The sequence below is a fragment of the Passer domesticus genome, chromosome 7 (assembly GCF_036417665.1).
Source record: "Passer domesticus isolate bPasDom1 chromosome 7, bPasDom1.hap1, whole genome shotgun sequence".
Classification (NCBI taxonomy): Eukaryota; Metazoa; Chordata; class Aves; order Passeriformes; family Passeridae; genus Passer; species Passer domesticus.
In genome coordinates, this window is record NC_087480.1 from 16,830,416 (window position 1) to 16,844,390 (window position 13,975).

The following is a 13,975-nucleotide window of genomic DNA, read 5'->3' on the forward strand; positions in this document are numbered from 1 at the left end:
AAAATTTCATCAGGTACAATTAGGTTCTCAAAATTACCAGTTTTTATAAATTGCATGTATTTATGTGTGTGTGTGTGTATAAAAGCCTTATATTTAAAAGATTAGTGCTCCTTCTGGCAAGGCATCAATGACAATTTTCCTCTCCTGTTTACCTCCACAATACAAAGTGAAGATTATCTCATTCCAGAGTCACTGTATATAAATAGCACTGCAAAAACACCTTTACAGGGCCAGTGTTTTGTTGCCATTTTATATTATTCTTCCTTACAGAATTCAGATAAATGCTCCAAAATACACAAAATGCTCCAATTTTGCCTTGGGGAGCAGGAAGTGGAGGCACAGAGTTATTGCTGGGAAAGGTCCTGTGGCATTATGGAATTTTGCTTTCCTCTGGAGGTGTTTAACAGCAATAACAGGCAAGACTTTACAATAAATAGAATAATGCAGCCCTTGGGAATGTGCTGTACTCACTGTGCACTGGTTCAGCTTCTAACTCCCTCCTCCCACCCATGGGGCTGGCGTGGAATCAACCACTACACTCAGTGAGGATTTGGAGCAAAGGAGCTTTTTCACCTAAAGAGCCAACTGAGAGGGGGGGAAAAAACCCCAACCAACCAAACCTAAACCACCAGCCTTTTCATTTTTATTCCCTTTCAAGCCCCAGTTTTTGGCAGGCTGAGTAGCAGATAATGGGATTGAAGGAGGTGCCTTTCCCATGCAGGTGTTCAGCAGATGCTGCAGCAGGACAGGGATGGCCTCTGGGAGATGTTTAACTCCAAGTGGTCTGGCCAGCAGGAAAGGTGAGGGCACGTGGAATCCTAATGAAATCCCAAATCCTCCCTGCATGGCTCCTGGCTGCTCCCCACAGAGCAGGGCTAGATCTTTGCTGCCCACAAGGGCTTGTGAAATGCCCAACTACTCCTCTCACACCCCCGTGCAGATGGGCCACACTTGTGTTATTAAATAAAATAAATAAAGCAGCTATTAGCCAGCTCCTGCAGCTGGGGGGTTTTGTCTGGCCAGGTTGGCTTTTTTTTTTTTTAGGTAGATTTTTTGTTGTTGTTGGTTTTGGGGTTTTTGTTGTTTTTTTGTCTTCTTGTTTCTGCTCTGGCACGCCAGAGAGATTTATAGAAACAACATCAAAAGGCCTGAGAGTGGAGGGGATGGATATGCTGAGCTGACCACTGGCCCCAGGATTTGTCAGGCTGGTATTTATTACAGCAGGGGAGGTGACAGCTATGTTAAGATCAAACTCAAAAGTCAGCAGTGAAATTGCATCAAGGCTGGCCACTTTCAAGCAGCTTCCCAGTAATCCCTGCTCCTTCCCTCCGACACCGTGAGGGAGGAGAGATAAATTAGCAGGCAGCAAAATGCACCAAGAATACAGGAACAAAAAGCACATGTGATGTGGAAAATACTCCCAGGGCTGAAGGCTGCTCGTGTGCTGATGCCCTCAGATGTCTGGGAAAGGGAGCAGGCATCAAAGGAGAGGTGGCTGTCACCACAGCTCAAAGTGCTGCTAATGTGGCTGTTAAAAGGTGTGAGTAGTGGGCAGCTGCAGAGCCACCCAGAGGGAAAAATAATTCGGGATGCTTAAGGGAAGAGACTGGAATGACAATTACGTTATCCTGTAAAATCTCCGATTAGGAGTTGAAAACCCAGAGACAGAGGCCAAGCAGTAGTGAGGAGGAGGGAAGGTGAAGATTGTTTTTGTTTTGTATTCCATAAGCTGCTCATGCCAAACAAATTTACTGCAAAACAAGCAAAGCAGTGCAAAAAAAGCTGAAAACACAGGGTCCATTCTTTAAAAATACATGGATACACAACATTTACAAGATTTCTTAGTGCATATTTACACTGACTATTTTGTTTTCTTTCTAGAATTAAAGCTGCCATAAAACTTCAAAGACTTAAGGGCTGTTTCAACAGCTGAATTACAAAACAGCCCAGTCACAAATTACAAAATAAACTTGGATGGTTTAAATAAAGGAGGAAAAAAAAAACCCACATGATTCACTTCAATATATTTATATAGGAAAGATAATTCTCTTGACACACTGTGTATGGTTGTGAAATTGTAAACTTTAGTACTTTAATTCATGCTCTATGGTTGTGAAATGGCAAACTTTAGTATTTAAAATTTATTTTATTTATTTCATGCTTTGATATTTTGGGTCCTAAAGAGAAGCAGCTGACTGGGCCCCTGTTAGACCAAACCTGCTGGGAGGGAAACTGCTCGAAGCCATTTGCCCCCAAAAACTCTGCAAGATGATGCTGGTGGAAACCAAACTCTAAAACCAACTTAGAAGGAGATCTTTTTGAAAAGAAATGTATTTTCTTCATAAATACAGTACAATTACATTTTACAATGTCTTTTTACTTCCTAGACATAAAAACACTAACTTTTACAAAAGAGTTCCTATACAAATACATGAAAAGAGACCCTCCCCCCTCCAGAGGCCCCTGTCCCCCGCCCCTGGCACGGAGCACACCCAGGGCAGCAGGGTGAATGCAGAAAAGCTGTGCCAGCCTGGGGAGAGGAAGCTCAGCTGCCCCGGGCTGTGGCTGCCCTGAGCACCCCGGGTTTGGGTTTTCTGGTGAGCAGAGCCTTGGTCTGGCCACAGCCACCACGGGTGTCACACGTCCCCCACGCCGCTGGCCCCTGGAGCAGGAGGTGGCCTTGGAAATGGGCCTGGCCTGAAGCTCTGTGTGTCCCCCCCCAAAAACCAAAGCAAAGACCATGCTCAACTTTCAGACAGAACACACGGGGAGAACTTCAGCCCCAGCACACGTGGTGACCTCAGCGTCCCCCTGCAGACTCCTCACACATCCCCCTGAGTCCCCAGACACCAAATTTCTGCTCTAACCCCTCAGGAGCTGCCAGGTAGGAGCTGTTTAATTCAATAACCTTAGGCCAGGTGGAACAAAAGTCTCTGGATCTCAGGCAGTTCCCCAAGCAGTGAGACCACAAAGGAGCTGCCCAAGGGAAGGACTTGGGAGTTTGGCCTTTCTGTAAGCAGTGAATGAAAGAGGAAAAATAACTAAACTTCACTTTCTTGTTTTGCTCTACAAAGAATATGTGGCTTTCTTTATAAAAGCTACAATTCTGCTTCTAATACCCGAGTTTAAGAAAAACTCTTAGTCTAAAATTTTGGTTTGCAAAGTCGTTGCAATCACTGTTAAAAACCACTTTCTACTAGAAATAAGCTCTACAGAAGGCAAAGGAACTAGGTGTGCAGTTTGTCTCCTTAAAGCAGTTTCTGTTTTAAAAACAAAATAAAAATCTGTACAGAGACTGAAGACTATAGTACACATCTTCCTCAAAGCAAGCAGCTCGTTTACATTCACACCAGGATGGCTCTGAGGAAGCTCCAGGGGGAGAATACATTCCTGATGGCTCCCAGTTTGTCAGCACAGGAAAACAACCTCCAACTTCCACAGCAAAGTTCTGGGTTTTTGCTTTTTTGGAAGAAACTGAAATTACAAAATAGGGCAAAGAGCCCTTCACACAGCAGTGTGAAGCTGCACCATCTTCCAAAATGACTTCAATGGGTGAGGAACTGCTAAGGCTCCTGCAATCCTGATGGTTCAGGCTGTCAGAGACAGCCTGGCTTCAATTTCTGGAGGAGATAGTTGCGGTATTTTATTCACAGAAAGCTATTATGTCCTTTTTGATTTGTAAAAACAAAATGCAGTGGCCCTCCACTTGAAAACAGTGAGCTGCAAGGAGAATAAACCAATTATTTTCCCCTGAACAGCCAATACTGATTGGGGAAAATCAGTTTTCAGAAAGAGGTTTTATCTGTGAAAGATCCAAATTTTCCCAGACATTTTAGAATTTATGTGACTCAAGAGAGTTGTAACTGTTTATTTAGAGTCCTACAGTCGTAAAACTTCTTTCCAGATGCTGAAATGTATTTGTAAGGGTGGAATATTATTTTTCCTGACTCTAAAGGAAGAGAAAAGCATTCAAACAGTTCTCCCTGCTTCTCACACGGCCACTCAATGGCATTTGATTTCCCTTGCTCATTTTAAGCCAAGCCCACATAATGTAATATAGATATTTATGCTGAAATGGCAAAAAGGTGGACACCTTGAGCTAATGAGAAAAGCTGAATTTCCAACAACTGTGGAGGAGGAAGAGAAATCAAATCATCCAGGGTGGGCATTACTTCATAAAGTGGGCTGGAATTAAACCAAGAGAAATAAAAGCAAGACATTGTCAGGGATGAGAATGAAGTGGTGATGGACACAGTGCCTGGAAAAGAGTGGGGAATGGCTCAGAGGGAAGGGAGGTCTGGAACTGTCTGGAAAGACATTGTCCCACAGGACAGGCGAAGCCTGGCAGTGCAGCTCTGCAGTGCCTGCAGTTGGATGATGGAAGGGGTTTGTGCCTGCCCAGAGCATCCCCCAGCCCACCTTTGGCCACTTCTGCCTCCTGCAGGACTGGGAACATGGCCTGAAGATCCCTAACCAGCAGCAGCAAGGCTGCCAGAAATGGCAGGAAGTGTTTTCCTTGGATTTTAAGTGATTATTATCAAAAGGAAAGCTCAGGGCTGAGCTTTAGGCAGCACCTGTGCAGAGAGAGGCACCTCCTGTCCCCTCCCACTGTGGAACTCCTGTGATCCCTGGTGGTCTGGTAAGGCCATTTCATTTGAACACAACAGCAGTAGTGTCAAACAGGAATTAAAGACATTCACTAACTCTGTGATAATTAATTGCTGGATTTCCTTATCTCTGGGGTGAAACGATCTGAAATGAAAATTTTGCTACTCTAATGCTGCACAGAAAGCTGAAACTAGCCAGGTTCCCAGTGTGTGACCACTGGCTAATGAAATATTTTAATTTTCAAGTACAAAAAAAGAGTAGGTTTTAACAGAAATTAATATTGAAGTGTTTTAATAAAATGCAAAGACAGTAACAAAAAAACACTCATGTACTTCTATTGGTCTTAATATCTCCTTATAGTTTCTGTAACCAAAGCACTGCTGCATCTGTGCTAGTTCCCAAAAATCTGGAAGTGAACCTCATGACTTAAATATGTAACTTTCTTCTGTAATGCCTCTGGGATTTCTTTAAGCTGCTCTCTCCACTCGGATGAATTAAAGAAGTATTTTGAAAGGAGAGAATCTGCCATCTGAACCTTTGCACAGAGCTTCAATTCAAAGCTCTTCCTCTGAGGCTTTGCTATGTGAAAAAGAATCCAGTCTCTCCAGAAAGGAGGGATATACAAAGTGTATTTTTTTTTTGAAGGGCATTTGAAATATAGAAAAGTCTGCTACAAAGAAAGATCTCCACAGATGCAGTAGATTAAGTTGTTACATCTACAGCAGGGCTTCCCACTTGAGCTATGGTAAATTTGTAGTTTCACTAAAGCCAATGGAATTATGATGTCAGAAATCTGATCTAACAGATCAGGGCTGGGCCTGTAAATTCTCCTTATTCATTTATGCAAAATATGAATGCAATATATTATTTACTATCCACTGTAAAAATTATTGAAAAAGTACTTAAGTATAAAAGTGTGGCAAATCTTGCAAAAGGAACTACAAATATGAAATGTGACATTAATCACGGAGTTGTTTGTTTTAATAACAAAGTCATTAAAAAATTAATTTGGGAAGTAAAAAAAAATGTTACCACACTGAAAATGGACATCTTTCCAGCCCATGAACATGAAACACCTACTCTGAGTTCTTGCACTGAGAGGAAAGAGGAAGTGAAAGGGACATCTCCCTTGATCACAGCTCAGATTTATCAAAGCTCCCCAGAACACCTGTATTCCAACACCATGAAGTGATGCTCACAAGGATGTCCCTGGTTCTGATCATTTTAAGGCCATTAAGCTCACCTTACTACATTCAAGCCAGACATGTAACCAGCACCTGTGAGAGCAGGTACTTCTGCTTAAGAGACTTTAAAAACACTGAAATGAAATATCACATGTAGTGCACCTAAGGTCTAGTTTTTGTCTCCACATGTTACCAGATCCAGTATTTAAAAAATAAAGGGGGAAACTTTCAAAGAACAAGTGTTACGGGTTTTTTATAATTTAGAACAAATTATAAATTAACCTGTCCAAACTTTTGAGACATAATATACAAGAGCAAACAGCTGAGTGTTCTTTTATTACTCAGGTACTACATTTTTTTTCCCCAATAAAAATGTCTTTTAAAAATTTCTTGCTACTGTTATCCCAGCTCAGATCCTGGTACAGCCTTTCAGATGAGGTATTCTACCATCTCTCCATCTGGGAGGTCCTGCCCCACAGTCTGAACAGGGGCTTTTCTTTCAAGAGTGCTGGAGTGGAAGAGTGGCCCATCTATGTGATGAGGAAAAACAAGAGACAATTAAAGGTGTCATTTCAATGAGGTCAGAAATGTGACATTAACATTTTAAGTCATTTTGTATCATTGGCCAAAGACAGATAATAACTTATTTAGTTTTCAAAAATTCAATTCCCACATATGCAGCCAGACAAATAAAGCTATTTTATCAAATTCCCTTTGGGTACCTCCCACTGATACACAAATCCACACAGAACTGGAGTGACTGCATGTAAACCAGTGCAGTCAGGGTGGATTTTCACCACCAGACCTGTTCTCCCTCGATACCCATTAAACAGCACAGCATGGGCAGGAGGCAGAGCCCAGCCAAACTCCCTCTGCCATGAAGAACAACAGCATTGTAATGTGTCTGTAAGGAGAAGAGGCAAGGTTGTGTAATCTGCATTGATTTGGCAGAGTGGGCTGGAAAATGAGCAGCTCTTGCCAGCTGGGAGCTCTGTGGGAAGCAAACTCAGCTCCTGGGACAGTCACTGTCAACTGGATGTCCAAGGCTGAAGCTGCCCCTGTGACTGGGATGGTACCAAGACAGCTTTATTGTGAGAGTTCCCTCTCCTCCTTCTCCCTCCCCCTCTCTGAGTCCACCTGGCTTTGGGTGCCCACTCAATGCAACAGCCAGTTTGAACAGCCCATTTTCATGTTTAAACCCCACATCCTACTCACAACTGACTTCAGAGCAGACACTGACTCAGAGACTGCCCAGGGATTTGCATCTCCCTGTTCTCAATTCTCAGATCTTGCTGCACCTCCCTGCCCAGTGTGCCCACGCTTATCCTGCCACTCTTCAGGCTTTTCTTTTATTCCTTCAGTGTGTTTGAGACCACTCAATCACAGTTGTCCCTGAAATCAACTTGTCCTCACAAAAACTAACCCCAGTTTGCCTGGAGGGAGAAAGGGACATCAGGGGTGCCCCAGGGATGGCGAGTGGGTGGCAGGGTCCCCCCTGTTACCTGTTTTCTCTGCACTGTAGGTCAGGTTGGTGCTGGGGAGTCGTGCTGGGGTGGGAGCTGCAGGGGAAGGAGCAGCTTTGCCCTGCTCACTGCCCCTGTCTGTCTGGGTGCTGCAGTCTCTGCTGCCTGTCTTGGAGTGGGCTGACAGCAATGGTGTGGAGGGCAGGACAGGAGAGGGGGTGGAGGGGATGGATTCAGAGCGATATTCTGTTCCCAGCAGAACACCTGTGTGGGGAAAGGGAAGGAAATGTCACAGTCACAGAAAACTAGCTGGTACCAGCTCTGCATTGATTGCTCCAGGATCTGGAAAGTGCTCCCTCCCTCAAGAGGCAGCACAGGTTTGCCTTTGCACAGCACCTTCCTCCCCTGGGTGCTGAAGTACCTGAGGAACAGCAGTGTCCCCATGTTGCTGCTTGCAGGTGGGCACTAATCTGCACACTCTGAAATCACCTGCAACAGGTCCTCATTTACATTTCAGGGGTTTTTACTCTGGGCCTAACTTCTCCCAGGAAAAAAAAATGTTACAACTTCATTTCTCAGAACAATGCTATTGAGCCATTCCAGACAGGAGTCATGTTAGTGCAGGCACAACACTGCAGGATAGAAATCCTGATTAAAATCTCTGCTCCAATTCAAGGAGACTTTACACCTTCACCCAGCTGAAAGCAAGTGCTTGGGAACCCTGAAAACTGTATCCCAGACATCCCTAAAGTCAGGTGGCAAATTTGGAATAAAGGCTTACACATTTAATGGCAGAGCATGAGTATCAGAAGTCACCATTTCCCAGAAGTGATTAAAATAAGCAGCTATTTCAAATGTGTCCCATCTTACAGCCAGCTTTACTGCAGGCCAGGCCAGCTGCTCTGTCCGTCCAACACACCCTCCTCTGTGCTCCTGCCTCCCCTCCAAGCAGTGGCTCTGAATCAGAATTGCCACTGGTGTTTGGAAATTACCCAGGCTGCCCTTCCAGCTCTTGTCCTCCCTCTTCTCCTCCAGGATGGGGGTGCTGCTCAGGGTTGAGGAGTGGGACAGCAAGCCTGAGCCAGCGTTGGAGATGGACATGAGGGACTTGGCAGGTCTCATGGAGGAGAGCTGCTCTGTCTTGCCAGGCTCCTTGCGGGAGCGCTGCTGCAGCACTTTGATCATGGCGTCCTTCTCGATGATCTGAGCGTGCAGGGTCTTGATCCTTTGGGGCAAAGAAAAAGGACAGTTTAAGTGTCTCCCATCTCCCTGGACTGAGGCCTCAGTGTCCCCATGGCTGTGACTAGGGGTCCCCTAGGCACTTGGAGAGGTGGAGGGAGGATGCCAGGAGATTGTCCTGGGCACTGGCTGCTCTCTGGCCCACACAGCAGATCATGTGAGAGAGTGTGATACAGCCACCCACCCCTGGCTACTGGAAACTGCTCTAAACAGCCATGGAAGGAGCACTGAGACAAACCTGAGAGTAATGGGCAGGACATGAGACCAACACTTTGGGGAGTCTGCACTGGGGGCCTAACCCCAGGGAAAACAGCTCTGTGAGCCTGTTAAAGAGTGGCTGGAGCCTGGGGTCTGATGAAAATGCCCTGAAGACAGAAGAGGAACAAGCTAGATGCAAAAAATCTAAGACAAGACTTTTTTGCATTAGCCCTCAGTATCAAGACAGGTTTTGGATTGCTGTGTTTATACTTCCTTGGCCAAATGAGTGTCTGGCATTTGACATCGCTGCTGCTGGTGAAGACACAAGAATTTCTGGTTCTGAAGCACCTACCCAGGCAGTTCATTTCAAATTCCTGTCCCAAAGAAGCCAGACAGGACCAAAGTGCACTTTACCTTCCCTCCATGTCGAGACATCTCCTGTTGGCCAGCAGGATCTCCTCCTCCTCCTTCTGGATGCGAGCTTCCAGGGAGGTGTCGTAGCTGGGGTTGGGCGAGTGGCTGATCACCGTGGTGTCCCTGGAGCAAGCAGGACAGCAGGTGAAGGACCTGCTAAGATTGCTGATTCCCCCCCAGCAGCACAAAAGTGCTGCTTAAATGGAACAAACATGGATATTCCACTTTTTTTTTTTTAAGCTGGCTCAGTGTCTCCCAAAAATCTAACTCCTAATTTAATTTGTGTTCTAGTGAAAAAGGATTACAAAAACATGCAGATCATTACAACAACAACCTCCTGTCCATTTTGGGACAGTGCCTCACCTAAACTGAGTCACTGCACTACTCTAAAGTGATCAAGGAGGCAAATCCAAGGACACAAGGAGGGGAAATGAACACCACGCACTTTTCTTCAACTTCACATTAAAAGCTTTTTCCCTTCCCCTTCCAGCAGTATCATGCAGGGGATGTGAATATCAAAGGGAACAAGGCATGGAAGTTTCTTAAGCAATACTAAACAGCTTGGTCCAAAAAATCTGGAATAAGGTGAGAAGAGTTTCAGACTGATTCCATATAAGGCCTCATGTAAACAATGTGATACTTGGTCACTCCACTAACCAAATAATGACTATTTCATTCTACTTGTGAATGGGCAGGGCATGAGAAGATCCTTCACTAAAGAAACCAAACCTGACCCAGTTCCTGCCTGGGCTCTAAAGATCCTTCCTGCAACCTCAGCTTCCCAAGGGATGCCAGCTTCCACTGTTCAAGAAAAGGGAAAGAAATCTGGACAATGTAAATGATGGCTCTTTCCTGACTGGAGAACATTCTTGTTCATTTAGTGAAACCTGAGCAGGCCTAACACATCCCCTCCCAGTCCATGATAAACAATAGACCAGGCCCCAACTTATCAGCCCACGCTGAAAATATAACATGGCCTCTAAGCACAAGCAGCAGCTGGAGCCTTTAGGGAATCTCTGGGGAGGTGGAAAACAGTGCACAAGAAGCATCAATACCCTAAAATAACAGCTTCCTTCTGAAGCAAGATAAGATAAGTCTTTAAACACTAACACAGCAGATCTGCAGCTTCACCCCTGTAATTCCAGTGTGATGTTACAAGCTGGGAAGCCAGTTGTGATAACATCCCTATCTGGATCTGGCTCATGAAACAATCTACAATAAAATCTGCTGTCCAGAACCATAAACCAGTGAGCAATGAAATTACATGCAAGCAAGGCCTAATGCTAAGGAGTTGCACTCCAGTAACAGCTCTTGTTTACCAGCCAGCTGAGGCACCCAGGCCTATTCAGAGCCATAATAAGTGTTTCTGTACAGTTGTCTTGGAATGGGAGCTTGTTACCAAATTTCAGACACCCTTCCCACCCCCACAAGCAGTGCTTTCCATACACAGCAGAATGTTTTGAGCAGAATTTCCTAGTAGATGCTTCTGGTTAGTAACCAGACAATACCACAAAGTAATTTGCAAAAACATTCTGGAGAACAAGGAAGCCATTCAGGGTAAATGATGTGAATCACCAAGCTTACCCCATCTCACATGACTTCAGCAAGGACTGATTCCTGTTTTAAAAATAAAAAACCCCCAAGCCTCTTCTTTGAATCAACAGCATCTAGGAATGGCTCAGAACAATTCTAGTCTGGAAAATGGATCATGCATGAGGAGGAATCTTCCCCTGGAAAAACATTTCTAATTGCTGGCAATTGTACAGCTCCCAGGAAGAGCAGCCAAGCTCTTCTGCTTGCAGAGTTCTGAGGAGCTCTTCAGACCACAGGGTGAGCAATCACAGGAGGATGGCATGACAACATTCCTGGGTGGGAAATATGACATTCAACTGGAAAAAGAAAATCATTCCAGACCTGTGAAAAGTCCCATTTACCTCTGAGCAGCCACAGTTGCGGCTGCATCCAAAGCAAACTGTCTCATCACACTTTCCTCCAGGTATTTCTGCTCCCACTTGGTCATGTCAGCTTCCAGAGCAAGGATCCTCTCCTCCTTCTCACGCAGCAGCTCCATCAGCGCTGTGGCGTTGTACTCAGAGACATTGGCAGCCTGAGATGTGCCCTGACGCTGATGCCCAGGAGGAAAAGAACAAACCAAACAAAAACAGGAGTCTCAGGATGCAGCTGTAAGGCTCAGGGCTGGCTGGTTTGCTTTTTGTCACTGGTTTGACACAAGAACCCCCCCAGAGGGAAATGCAGTGGCTTCATGCTGTGTAGGGCAGGCTAACAAGGAAATACCTGAGATGCAAAATACTCCTCCCAAGGCCTTTTTACCCAAAAGTCTATGGAAAGTATCTTTTTTTCCAAAGATGTATATTTGGGCCTTTCCAAAGTCCCAAATATGCATCCCAGAGCTGGACTGTGCTACAGAGGTGTGATGTGCACAGCCCTTCCATAATGCCTGATGTAACACAGGCTGACTCCCAAGTGTTCAGCAAGGCACTGACTAGTATCATCCCTTCCAAAAAATACATCCAAAATGTTTTTAAAGCATTTATTTACTAAATTAATATGATCAGCATATAGCTGGGACTGAAATAATTCAGTTCCAAAGCAAGATTTGGAAGGCAGGCAGTGTTCCCTTTCAAAGTAGGGAAGCATGGACATTTGCTCAGATAGTTCAATGAATAAAACTTGCAGTTTTACATGGAAGTCTCATATAGGATTAGCAAGACATTTGACTAAAAAAATTAAATAAATAGTTTAAAGGAATGGGAATAGGGCAGACTAACTGTTTTATGTTGAGCTCAGAAGTTTTAACCATGACAGGAAAATAATTTTTTGTGTTGACTCATGTTCAATGTAAAAAGTGGTGGGGTTTAGAGTAACTGATCTTCCAAAAGTAAAACAGAAAAGTTTATGAAACTACTGTAACTCCTACTAAAACCAGTGCAAAACCCCAAGATTTAAATATCTATTCCTATGCAGAGATGGAAGTTAGGGGATAAAAGTAAGCTAAATCACTAAAGCTAATCACTAAATGTGATTTAGAACACAGGCCTGCATCCTATTTCCAGTAAAATTCAGACACCTGACAGCTCATCTGTATTTAACACAGGCTGGAGTTAATGCAATTCCTAACACACCTGCACAATCTACTTCTCATTCATTCTTTTCACTGGAAAAAGACTCTCAAGAATACTGCAATACAGTCTATATGAACCTCCCATCTATTTCCATCAACTGCATTTATAGAATTGGCTTTGCTAGTTTAGCCTTGTGTGCTCTTTTGAATTCAAAAGGTTTTTGAAGGGCATCTTTTCAGGCCAGCTGTTAATGAATTTTATGTAAAATCACAAACTGTGAACAAGAATTTTTAAGTAATTTCAAATAACATAACCATGGTATTTAAAGGTACAGCAGCATGTAGCTATGAGGCTATTTCTGATCTTGTCACAGGATGGATCCCCTATTGCTCCTTACCTAAATTCTCTGTTTGAAACAGAATTAAATCAGGTAAAAGCAATACAATAGCCAGGAAATCGATGAATCTAACTAGTGAAAAAGAAGTTTTTTAAGAACACAAGATAAAAAATGCACTGTTTTTCTCTTGTGTGTGGGGCAGGGTGCAATCCTCATCCTCCAGGAGCCCAGCAGGGCTGGGGGTACCTGCTGCATGCGGAGAGATTCCAGCTCCCTCTCCAGCCGGGTGCGCAGCCGGTGCTCCAGCTGCTCCCTCTTCTCACACGCTGCCTGCAGCTGAACCAAGGCCTGCTGCATCTTCTCCACCTTCTCAACATAGACCTGCTTCTTCTTCAGCTGAAACAAAGCAAGAAAAACAACATCAACAATGGGAACGAGTGAGTGAACTTTGGGCTTTGCCACCAGCCGGGAGGAAGATGTCCAAGTGACTGCCAGCACCCGAATGGAGCCCACAGGAAAGATGGAGAGAGACAGGACAAAAGGGGTGGCTTAGAGGGGATGTTGTGAGGAATTCACCCCTGTGAAGGTGGGGAGGCCCTGGCACAGGGTGCCCAGAGAAGCTGTGGATGCCCCTGGATCCCTGGCAGTGCCCAAGGCCAGGCTGGACAAGGCTTGGAGCAGCAGAAGGTATCCCTATGGCAGAGGGTTGGAGTTGGATGATCTTGAAGGTCCCTTCCATCCCAAACCATACCATGATTCATGCCAGATACCATGCTGTCAGTGGGCCTGGCCACTCAGGATGTCACAGCTCTGTTCCAGCTCTGCTTTCCTGCTGGGTGGTTTTGTCCTTTTTGTCCTCAGTGACCCCATGGTAACGATGGGGAAACAGAAGAAATTATCTGTGGCAAACGTCTGAGAGCAGCAATGGACTAGAAAGGGCACCAGGGACTGAAGCAGTGTTTGAGTGACTTGACACAAGTTTCCAAGGTAACTGCAGCAGTGTTTAGAGCTGATCCCCAAGTTGGGAACACTCTCAGTGCAATACTGAAAATTGCTGGCAGCATTTTTACAAGATTAGGCAGAAACTGAATCAAAATTTGTAGCATCCTACTGCAGTCCAATCACAATAAAATAATAGGATAAAAGCACACACCAGCCATGGCCCGGGCTCTCCCCATGCCAGGTTTATCCAGGTTTATCCCAGCAGTCTGGCCATTCTTCTTGGCCTGAGAGGTCCTGCTCTGTTCCTGCCATGCCCTTTCATCCTTCTCCACTGTTCATCCTGCAAACCAAGCTGCCACCCTGCCTCACAAGAAGCAAGAAAAAGTACCACACTGAGCCCCCCAGTAACTGTCTTAGCAAGGTTAATCCACAGTTCATGCAGAAAAAAAAATGAACTAAAATATGACTTAAAAAAATAAAATAAAACATACCCAGAGCCCGGCTCTA

At 44.7% G+C, this 13,975-nt stretch overlaps 1 protein-coding gene across 4 annotated transcripts in view; it reads right to left on the minus strand.

Moving 5' to 3' along the window:
• Positions 1-3,838: 3,838 nt before the first annotated feature.
• AMOT (angiomotin) overlaps positions 3,839-13,975 on the minus strand; it is a 58,537-nt gene continuing 48,400 nt past the window's right edge. For all 4 annotated transcript variants that reach the window (XM_064427181.1, XM_064427183.1, XM_064427180.1 and 1 more), the window contains 6 exons: positions 12,773-12,922; positions 11,041-11,231; positions 9,107-9,229; positions 8,248-8,480; positions 7,295-7,519; positions 3,839-6,322 (listed from right to left, as the gene is read on the minus strand). In XM_064427181.1, the coding sequence (XP_064283251.1) occupies positions 6,222-6,322; positions 7,295-7,519; positions 8,248-8,480; positions 9,107-9,229; positions 11,041-11,231; positions 12,773-12,922 (1,023 nt within the window). In that variant the 3' untranslated portion in view covers positions 3,839-6,221. The remainder of the gene's footprint in view (positions 6,323-7,294; positions 7,520-8,247; positions 8,481-9,106; positions 9,230-11,040; positions 11,232-12,772; positions 12,923-13,975) is intronic.